Source organism: Poecilia reticulata, chromosome 6 (genome assembly GCF_904066995.2).
Source record: "Poecilia reticulata chromosome 6, P_reticulata-male-v2, whole genome shotgun sequence".
NCBI lineage: Eukaryota > Metazoa > Chordata > Actinopteri > Cyprinodontiformes > Poeciliidae > Poecilia > Poecilia reticulata.
In genome coordinates, this window is record NC_088835.1 from 32136793 (window position 1) to 32148560 (window position 11768).

At 48.5% G+C, this 11768-nt stretch overlaps 1 protein-coding gene across 1 annotated transcript in view; it reads right to left on the reverse strand.

Annotated features, from left to right (window-relative positions):
- Nucleotides 1–9111, reverse strand: part of cdh13 (cadherin 13, H-cadherin (heart)) — a 279377-nt gene extending 270266 nt beyond the window's left edge. Inside the window, exon 1 of the mRNA XM_081608422.1 lies at nt 8856–9111. Coding sequence (XP_081464548.1) covers nt 8856–8900 — 45 coding nt within the window. The 5' untranslated portion in view covers nt 8901–9111. The remainder of the gene's footprint in view (nt 1–8855) is intronic.
- Between the last annotated feature and the right edge of the window lie 2657 nt (nt 9112–11768).

Below are 11768 nucleotides of genomic sequence, written 5' to 3' on the forward strand. Positions count from 1 at the left end.
TGCTTCTGATGTGAAATTACAAAGTCAAGCCTCAGTGGACGAGTCCAACGGGAACACGTGATCCAGGTAACAGCATCACGAAACATCATCAGCACCCGAGTCGGAACCAACGCATTCTGGACATGAATCTTATTATTTCAATAACATCAACGTGTTTGGAGCCCTGGGTCTCCGCTACCGCCCCCATGTGGAAGGGTTGTGAACAACCCAGCATCAGGCACGTTATTCTGCGTTTTATTTGGATTATCCTGAAATCAGAGCCGCGGGCTGGTAGTTTAAACTCCACCGGACCCAGAACTGATCTGGAAAGGATAACCGACGCCAACATGAAGCCGCTTCATGACCTGAACGCTGAAGGAAACAGAAACAGAGAATCCAAAACTTCTTGGACTCGACGTTTCCACTGCAACACGTTTCCCTGCAGCAGCATCAGTAAGGCTGCATTTATTTATATCAAGTAAAGTTTTGCTGCTCATCAACCTCTGATTTGTCTCGACTCTTTCATTCTGAGCCTTTTACACAATTATATGTCCTTATTAAATATTCACTATTTCCTGCAGGTTTAGAGTTTCTTCAAACTATACAGAAATAATAAAGTAGTAACTAATAAAGAGCTGCTAAAACCATAATAGCTGCAATTTGTGTGATTATTTTATTTAGGATTCAACATGTGGGCGGAGCAGGCGCTCTTTTATCAATTAATGACCAGAAAACAAAATCATATTGCTCAGTGGGACGAAGGAGCCCTGTGCCCACATCCTTAGAAAAAGCAGCTTCAACAGTTTCTGTAAAAATTACTGTCATTTATTATGACAAAGAAAAGGAACATTGCTGCGCTGCATGTTTGGCAAAAGCTTGCTAATGTTCGCCCTCCCACTCAGTTATTATCACTTCTTGGCAAAGTCATGTTTCCACCCACAGCAAAAGCAAAAGCAAAGCCAGAAGCAGCGAAGCGCCGATCCACTGCAGAACGCCGAGTCGGCAGGAACACGACTCAGAACCGAGTCGCAGTCCGGGAACCTGAAGATCACGAGTTTCTGTTGCTTTGCCCTGATGAAGGTCCAGAAGGAAACCAGCAGAGAAAAACCTTCAATACAAGCTGCAGCTAGGCCTGTCACGATAACACATTTTGCTGGACGATTAATGGTCTAAAAAATTATTGTGATAAACGATAATATTGTTTCAAGACCTTTTGACACTGATTTAATGGAAATGACTAGTAATACAGGCCATTTCCTGATAGATGCACTTTATTTTCAAAAGAACACTTAACACTAACTGATAAACTAAATCAGTTCCAGTGTTAATGGATTCTCAGTCTCCATTAACAAAAAACGTACTTGAATAAAAACTAGACAACATAAAACCAAGTGGAAATAAATACTGCATCCAACCAGAAGAGTGCAGATATGAAGTCTGTTTACTATGTTGGCCTTCAGTAATCACCAGATTTAAATGGAGAAGATGAGCGCATCCGTAATAATTCACACTACACCATTTTTGCCCCTATTTTCCCTTTATGACAATCTTAGATCGTTGACCGATCCAAGATTGTCGCTGGTGATTCGGAACCGATCATCCTGCAGTGTGATTTAGATCATCATGGCCGCTCCGATCTAAATCAGGGGTTTTCCCCGATTGGGAGCTTATCAGAAAGCCGGATTCTCCTCCTGCTTTGAGGAGAAATTATGGAGGGGAATCCCAAACAGCTGACACTGCGCAACCCAAAGTCCAGCAGACATCGGAGATGATTTGTGGAAACAACATTAATATTTATTCAACGTTTGGTGTAAAGAATACAGAAATGACCAGGAGAGGAGTTGGAGCCAAATTACTACCGCAGTTGATGAACCTGTTAAGTTTTCAGCTGTTCTTCGTTAACGTGACATAAACAGGTTATAATGATTTTATTCAGTCAGGACTTTAGCTGAGCCACCTGCATCACAGGTAGATTCTAGTAAAGCATCGATTACTGCCTGGTTTAAATCAGTTAACTGGACTTGGAGCCATTATTTTGGGCCCATGTGGCTGGACACCACACGGCACGACGAACCTGATCGAACCTGATCGATCCTGATCGAACCCGATCGAACCCGATCGAACCCAATCGAACCCGATTGAACCTGATCGAACCCGATCGAACCCGATCGATCCGTTATACCTGGGATTTCTGTCGGCTAATGTGTGTCTCAGGGTTTGAAAACGGGCCGACAACTCATGTCGTGTCCACTGGACATTAGACTGAGGAAATAGGAAGGGAGGGTCAGTGGAGAGACCAGAGTTGAGCTTTTTTTCATTCAGCGTCATCAACATAAAGTTAAAAGGCAGAAAGAGACGATAATTAAAATGAGGTCGATAGTTTTAATTTATCATGCGATTAATCGATTTATCGTTTATCGCGACAGGCCTATCAGCAGCAGAACAACTGGCAACCATACCAGTTGGCCTCCATTGAGACCAGTTGGCCTCCAGAGCGTGTCCCTTAGACCAGGTTTAAACCAGGTAAACCAAGTAAACCAGGTAGACCAAGTAGACCAAGTAGACCAAGTAGACCAAGTAGACCAAGTAGACCAGGTAGACCAAGTAAACCAGGTAGACCAAGTAGACCAAGTAAACCAAGTAGACCAGGTAGACCAAGTAAACCAGGTAGACCAAGTAGACCAAGTAAACCAAGTAGACCAGGTAGACCAAGTAAACCAGGTAGACCAGGTAGACCAAGTAGACCAGGTAGACCAGGTAGACCTCATCAGGTGTGAACAGGTTAATGAGCTATCTGTTCATTGTATATCGTGTATTTGTTCCAGAATGGAGGATATTGGTATGAATGAGCCAGGAGGTGAGCAGCGTACCCACAGAGACGATGAAGAGGCGCAGGGTCATTTATCACCGCAGATAAAGGCCGGCAGCCGAGATGCACAGATTTCTACAGCAATATTAAAACATGATCTTTGGAAAAAGCATGCGGTGTGAAAACACGGCAGCTCTATTAGATTTCCATCTACGTTCCTGTTTATAGCCCAACTGGGCCGGTTGGTGTTTATTGAGCTCACCATATAATCGTTAACATTGTTCATTTTCTTCCTCGCTGCTCCATTTAGTCTGAGAAGTTCAATTAATCAGAGGGCAAAGCGGAGGAAGAGTTACCTTCATACAGGCCGAAAACAGAAACGTGGACCGGATCGGAGCGCCAACCTGACTTCTGACCGGGCAGGAAGGTTTCCGCTGTCAGCAGGATGAAAGTTTCTCCTCCAACAGCTTCATGACAGACAGACGAAGAGGAGCAGACAGAAATCACCTTCATCACTTCTGACCCTGCAGACTAAACCAACATCCAGCCGGCGTTCAGAGGTAAGTGGCTCTTATTCATCAGAGGAGAATCGTCTCGTAGCCTCACTGAACAACTGAGAAAATATTTCTCGGTTGGTTAGAAGTGAATTTCTGGCTGCAAAGTGATTCTGATCTTTCATTCTTACCTGGGAAGGTAATGAGAATGAATCCAGTTTGTTCCGTAAAACGGTTGAAACACACAGGACTGAAGGAGCTCAGATCCTCTGCTGCCACAAACAAGATGGCGGTGACGTAATTAGGACTCAGCGCTCCATGAGGCGTCTAGTATTCATGTCTATGGAAAGATACTTGAATGTACAGACGGTACGTTCACACTGCAGGCCTGGAGGCTCAGGTCCAGCAGCGCTGCAGGTTTGGTCCTGCTACTAATTATCTTCACCGCAGTCAAACGCCTGTGTCAACGGTCTCCGACCCCAAAACGACCCACAGAAGAAGAATGAAGCCACAGACATATTATAGGATGTAGCCGTCCTCCAGCAGCGCTCCGTTTACGGCAGCAAAGATGGCCGCCGCATTTTATTTTCACTCAGCCATTTTATTGTGTCCTCTGTGCTTTTTATTCCTGTTTATTGTTTGTGGTTGCTGGGTTTTTGTTTTGGTTTTATAATATCTTGCAGTGTTTCGTGTTCTTTACAAAGTTAAAGTCTTTTGGTCTTTGTGTGCGTGTGTGTGTGTTTGATGTGCAGGTCTGCAGAGTGAACGGAGCTGAATCGTGACTTAGCGGCCGGTTGGCGTCTCGCTGCTCAGAGCTTCTTCTGACCAGGTTGGTCTTTTGGCTCCTGACTCAGCCGTTAATCCAGTGAGAGGACAGAAACCGTCTCCAGCTCTTTCAGATTTCATGATTAAAACACACAATGTCCGCTGATGCTTTGCATAATTAGAGCACTTCCATTAAACGCAGGCAGATTCTAATGGAGCGCGAAGGGGACATATTTACTTTAATCACAGCTCTCAGTAGCTTCACACCTCATCTTCTCTCTCCTCCCCTGGAGAGAGGCAGCGGCAGCATTCAGGGGAAAAGACTGAAGAGAAGTGTTTCCCTCAAAGGTCACGACCTCTTTCAGCCGAGTTTAGATAGCGTCTGACCTTCCAGACCGCTACACTGCAGCGGTCACAGGGAAAAATAAACTGTCCCAGTTCCCCATTACCAGTTAAGACAGAGTGAAAAGTTCTGAATGTGTGTGTGTGTGTGTGTGTGTGTGTGTGTGTGTTCAGCAGGAAGTGAGTGAAGCCTTCCTGGCCGGCGCTGGTCGGAATGACGGACTGAGTCATGGTGACTCCAGGACCTCCGGCTGCAGCGTTTCTACGATCGACGGCGTCATTAGAGCGACTTCAGAGGAAACCCGGAGTGAGAGAGATATGAGAGGAGGAGGAGGAAGGAGAGCCAGAGACAATCCTTCATTGATGACTGGCGTTCCTCATTAATGTCCTCATTAGACTTCAGAGCTGGTCAGTCGCTCTGCTGTGGAAGCGTCGCAGAGTGATGGCAGCTCTGAAAGGACAAACTGTGTAAAACCAGGAGCTGATCCCAGATCTGCTGTAACTGGAAGCAGAGAAGGAAACGACGAAGGTCTGCGTGTTCCCTCATCATCCTCACACGGGGAAGCTCTTAATGAGTCTCAAAGAAATCTGACAGTCTCATTAGAGATGACTCAAGACATGACAGGAGCTTGGAGTGTGTGTGATCGTTTGACCCGTCCCCAACCTGTTGCTGTTACCCTTGGTGACAGATCGCTCTGACAAACGGAGTCAGATCCTCTTTTCTACAAGATGGAGGTCAAAGAACCACTTCAGAGCCGAACACAGGAAATAACGTGTGCGTGTGTGTGTGTGTGTGTGTGTGTGTGTGTGTGTGTGTGTGTGTGTGTGTGTGTGTGTGTGTGTGTGTGTGTGTGTGTGTGGCCGCTCTATGACCAACCGGAGTTAAAAGTTGAATCTTTGAGTAAATGTCTCGTGTTCAGCTTGTGGTCTGTGAATTAATGCTGTGCAACAAAAATCTTGATTCTCATTTATTATGATTCATTTAAAATGTCCTGATGTTTAAAAAATAAAACAAATCTGCTGCCATTTGGCCTCCATTTTGTTACATCGTCTGCACTGTACTGTCGGTGCCATGGCGACGGTCCTGGATCATTCGCATGCGAAGAAAGTATTAAAATAGAGAAAAATACAAAAATGAAACAGATTCAACTGGTTGAATCTTCACTGTTTTCTTTTAATGTTACATTTTTCTTCACTGAAGGAAAACATTTGACTCCTTTTGGGTTTTACTAAATTATTGGGAAGACATGAACTTCACCGCTTCACAAAATGAAAACTGACCTTCAGGAACATCACTGGTGGGCGGAGCCAGTAAGCCAGGCCACGCCTCTTTTCGCTACGCTACGCCACGATTCTTCACCAAATAACTCCAAAGATTGTCAGATGGCTGAAATCTCCTGGATGGAAATGAAAACATGGCCCACAGAGGAGGCTGTCTGCAGAAAGGTGGCGCTCTCTCTGGGACGCTGCCGAAAAGCAAAATGGAGGATGCAAGGAGGGAGGAATGGAGCATGGATTAATATTTAAAACTTCATAAATGTGAAAACCACAGCCTGATGTCTCTATTTGTTATTCTGCTTCCCAAAGCAGACGGGCAGATCAGGAGCTCACTGATGGATCGAAGCAGAAATGAATCGATTTTCATCAAACTGACTTTGAATCGAATCGTGACCCTAAAAATCAGATCCCAATGTGAGACAGCAAAAGATTCCTGACAACGTCCCACTTTCACCCCAACAGGCCGCGACCTGCCGACCCTCCAGGCTGCACCATGAACCTCTGTCTTCACACCAGAGCCGGAGCCGAGTGGGTCTGGAACTGATCAGAAAGTGGGTCTGGTCGGGTTTTCATACCTGGAGGAAAGGTCCGGTCCGACGGGGGAAACCCGCTCCGATCCGGTTAGAAAGGATTCATGTTTTCATCTCAGTTTGCAGGAATTTCCACAATCCAGAAATGGCTGATGAATTGGATTAGATGAATCTGTCAGTGGGTGTGAATACTTGAGCTAACATGTTGATTCTGTGACCTCACAGCCAAATCAAAGGCGTTTCTTTGAAAGCTTCTTCATTCACTCATTGATTCATTTCACTTTGTCAGGTGTTTGTTTCGTCTTTCAGTGACAAGCAGCAGTAAAACGTTTCTCTGGCTCTCCTGAGGCTGCAGCGACCAACACCATCTCCCTCCTCCCTCATCCTCCATCTGTCTGTTTATCCTTCCATGGTTTCCAGAAGGACTGGAAATCCCGTTCCAGGCTCGGCTACAGCCTCAAACTGCAGCCGGTGCCGAGATAAAACCTGATGTGGAGAGGAAGAGAAACCGAGACTCCAGAAGTCTCCGTGTTTCCCATCAGCTGGAGAATCGCTTTGAGCCCACACAAATACGGCAGAGATAGGAAGCTCCTGTGATTCTACAAGGAGAGATGACACATTTCAGTGTGCACCATGAGTCAAGCAGGATGAATCTGTTTGCATGCTGCGTAGAGATGTGGACCAGAAACTGGAAATAACCTGGGAAGCTGCAGCTTTGTTTGAAACATGATTCACATATTTTATCATCCATATTTGCAGAATTAAATGTGCACAACTGAGAGATGGAGATTTGACAGGAATGTATTTCCCAGGATGACAGAAAATCTGCTCTTTGTTTCAGTTTCACAGATTGTTTCATTTCTGCTTCTAACTAACCTGGTTTCTCAGTTAACTGGTTTCTTTCTAGTCGTTCCTAATAATGAATGAATATCTGCTTAATGGAAAACGCCGTCACGCGCACTGCAGTGTGTGTGTGTGTGTGTGTGTGTGTGTGTGTGTGTGTGTGTGTGTGAGCAGGAGAGGGCAGGTTGTAATCAATAAAACAGAAGTTAAATAATTTCTATTAGCCTGAATCAGAGACCCAGAAATCGCTCGGCCAATTAAAGTGAGTAACGCGCAGCAGGCGGCCAGCACCAAACCTACACAGGTCAGACAACAAGCACCAAACGAGCCGAGCCGTCTGCCGTCTCCCAGCGCTGCGGATACACGGGCGAGCGAGAGGAACAGAGGAGAGAGAGTTTACCAAAGGAGCTGCTAGCCGCTACGCTTCAGGGAATCTCCCACATTTCAAAAACAGACACTGGCTTCAGAATTAGCTGCTGCTTCAACGTTCACCGCCGGCTGCCAACAAAACCGTCCTGCTGATCTGACACCTGAGGAATTATGGGAAAATGTCTGTAAAAATGATGAGGTCAGAGGTCATGCTGAGGGGGGGGGGGGCTGCTTACAACGCACTGAAGCATCAGCTCCAATCAGAAGCTCACAAACACTTTGTTTATCCCCAAAGGATGATTAAATGTGTCACAGTTCAGATCATCAGTCGTTCTGGATGGTGATGCTGTGGGCTCCAGTAGCAGTCAGTCCTGCAACCAATCTGAAGAACCCTCTGACTGAAGACTGCCTTATGCTAACATGCTAACAGCCCAACATTCAGACAGCAGAGATTCATGATGACATCATCAGCAGTTGGCAGCTCTGCTAATCCAGCTCCTTTGCTTTAGCCGCGCTTTAAATCTGTCTGGAGGTCAGAGCATGGACATGATCCTCACCTGTTAGCTCATATGAAACATTTAGGACAGATTTTTATTTTAATGTGAAAGGCTGGGCAGGAGGGCTCAGGCCCCCCGCTGCCCCCCTGTGAGTCGCCCTGCTCAGAGATCAGAGGAAATGCAGCTGAAATGAGAGCAAAGTGTGAGGAACCTCCGCCGTCTGCAGCTTCTCCCTCCACAGCCTCCAAACACCTGACGGCGGAGCGGCTGGTCGGACCGGACCGAACCGAACCGGCAGCTGAGTTACAGTCCGACCAACCCGGTTCCACCAGCCGCGTTTATTAAATACCTCCAGAGACCAAAGACGGAGCAGAGAGCAGCCTCCGCTCTCTTCACACACACACGCACACATGCGCGCGCACGGTACACGCACACACACATGCGCGCGCACGGTACACACACACACATGTGCGCGCACGGTACACACACACATGCGCGCGCACGGTACACACACACATGCGCGCGCACGGTACACGCACCCAGACCCAAAGAGCCGCTCAAGTTGGAGGCTGAGCGGAATGTAGATGCGGCTGGAGACAAGAGCCGGAGCCGTGATTTGCACACAGACAGAGGGGACAGACAGCCTGCTGCTTCCCCCGGCCCGGTCCGGTCCAGTCTGTCCGGTCCGGTCCGGTCTGTCCGGTCCGGTCCGGTCCGGTCTGTCCCCAGCTGTCTGTCCACTAAATGTGAGGTTTTCCTGAAAGTGAGCGAAGCGCCGCGGATCACTGAGACTCTTCAGCCCAAACTCGGCTTCACTGCTGACAGCCGGTCGGAACTCTGACTCGGTTCCGATGGACCGCAGATGATTGTTGCTGGAAGAGTCGCTAAACTTAAACCGCAGCAGCAAATCACACACACACACACACACACACACACACACTGGTCCTACCTGCTGGAGGAGGAAAGTCAGGAGGATGCAGAGTCCGGTCTCCATGCTCGCCTCGGCTCGGTTCGGTTCGGTTCGGTTGGGAAACAGAATGATTCAAGACAGGGTGTCAGAGGCGGGGAGAGCTCTGCTCATAATTCCTCAGTCCAGCCGTCAGGGAGCGGAGAGGAGAGAGAGAGAGACAGAGAGAGCAGCCTGCAACTTCCAGAGAGAGAGCGGAGCTGCAGCCCGAGAGGCGGAGAGCGAAGGATGAGGAGGAGAGAGAGCAGAGATGGATTTATGAGGGAGGGAGAGAGAGAGAGAGACCGGCAGCTTCCGGTTCGGTGGGTCCATCAGAACATCGCGGAGGTTTGATCCTCTGCAGGTGAAGCGGAACCTGAGTTCACCTGGAGGAAATGGTCCAGTTCTCAGCTTCACTGTATTTATCCCAGTTTAATAAACTGGTGTGAGAAGCAGATATGAACCAACTTTCATCCTTTCACCAAACTTTCTCTGCTTAATTAATCTCAACACCGTCTGGTGGAAAATTTTGTTTTAGTTTTTTCTGTCTTCTTCTTATTTATTTGCGTTTTAATCTCATTTTAATTGATCATTAAATCATGAAGTTGCGTTCAGCGGTTCTTCACCAGCAGCTGCTCCTGGTTTCAGTTTGAACGGGTCGGGCCATCCAGAACCGGGTCAACATGCGTTGAGTTACATTTGATGAGAAACAGAACCTGATCATTTCCAACACCTCATTTAATAAAATAATGTCGTCATGCAGATCCAGGTTCCAGTTCAGCGAAAGAAGAAAATTCTCCTGTAGATATTCACACGTCCTGCAGGTCCAGAACACAGACACACACACACACACACACACACACACACACACACACACACACACACACACACACACACACACACACACACACACACACACACACACACAGACACACACACACACACACACACACACACACACGCACACACACACACACACGCGGACACACACACACACACACACACACACACACACACACACACACACACACACACACACACGCGGACACACACACACACACACACACACACACACACACACACACACACACCTACACACACACACACACACACACACACAGTGGCGTAACAAGTCAGTGTCGGGCCGGGGGGCGGGGCTAAAGTCCGGGCCCTTTTACACCTCCGTTGGGACCGGAAGTGGATCTTTAGTGTGTTTTTCCCAGAAAACACTTGGAGAAAATATCAGCAAAGCCACGAGTGAAACAATGACTGGAAACCATCCGATATAAAACCATCTCCATTATTCTATATACACCTTTCTCAACAGGAGACTCTCCTGTTGAGAAAGGTGTATATAGGTGTAATCAGACGTTAAAATGAATTAAAACTCCTCCTGCAGGCTGGGGTCAGCTACAGGCTGGGGTCAGCTACAGGCTGGGGTCAGCTGCAGGCTGGGGTCAGCTGCAGGTCAGGTCAGCGGCAGGTCGGGGTCAGCTGCAGGCTGGGGTCAGCTGCAGGTCAGGTCAGCTGCAGGTCAGGGTCAGCTGCAGGCTGGGGTCAGCTGCAGGTCAGGTCAGCTGCAGGTCAGGGTCAGCTGCAGGTCAGGTCAGCTGCAGGTCAGGTCAGCTACAGGCTGGGGTCAGCTGCAGGTCAGGGTCAGCTGCAGGTCGGGTCAGCTGCAGGTCAGGTCAGCTGCAGGTCAGGGTCAGCTGCAGGTCAGGTCAGCTGCAGGTCGGGTCAGCTGCAGGTCAGGTCAGCTGCAGGTCGGGTCAGCTGCAGGTCGGGTCAGCTGCAGGTCGGGTCAGCTGCAGGTCAGGTCAGCTACAGGCTGGGGTCAGCTGCAGGTCAGGTCAGCTGCAGGTCAGGTCAGCTGCAGGTCAGGTCAGCTACAGGCTGGGGTCAGCTGCAGGTCAGGTCAGCTGCAGGTCGGGGTCAGCTGCAGGTCAGGTCAGCTACAGGCTGGGGTCAGCTGCAGGTCAGGTCAGCTGCAGGTCAGGTCAGCTGCAGGTCAGGTCAGCTACAGGCTGGGGTCAGCTGCAGGTCAGGTCAGCTGCAGGTCGGGTCAGCTGCAGGCGCAGAGCTAGTCTTTCCTCACTAGTTGATATGATGTGTTGAGTGTTAAGAGGCCAATCACTGCAGCTTGACTGCAGGGCAGCAGGAAGCCAGAAATATGAGAAAATGGAAATGAGTCTGTGGTTTCACAGACATTGTGTTTAACTCCTGGTGGTCCGGTCGACCCGGTTCTACTGGACCCAGAACATCTGCTCCTCCTCCAGCTGCTCTGAGTCACACCAACCTGTTCCCCTCCTGGCCTGTGGGGGCGCTGCACCAAGAACCTCTGAAGACACTGAGAGCAACTTCCTTCTTCACCAGATGGAAACAAGATGGGGGATTTTAGCTTTGGAGGATTTCTCTTTAGGCTAAAGACCAGGAGCCATTTCTGCTGCTAGCGCTAGGCTAACATGTTAGCTTTGGTTGGATTTACCCAGAATGCCCTGCGCTGTAGTCCACTTCCTGCTGTTGGAGCGGTCTCCGGTCCACTGGGCGTTCAAAGCGAACCCAGACTGAGAGGTCAGAGGTCAATTAGCATTCATATTTCACCAACCGGACTGGAGTTGGGTCAAAGTAGCGGCTGGTGGGACTGAACTCTTACTTTGAGGCTTTCTTGCCTCTTGGGGACGAATAAAGTGATTTAATCAAACTGACCTCTTGGTGGATCACAGACACTTTCATCAGCCGTTTATTTCAAAATGCAGATTTCCTGGTGACCCAGGCTCATTCCAGACCCGCCCAGCTCTGATTAGTCCCAGCAGAATGAAAGATGCTGTGACCAACGTCTCTGGGTAGCTGCATTGTTTCCCCTGGTTCAGCTCAGGATAAACCAGGAACCAATGAAAGCTCAAGTTGACGCGGGAT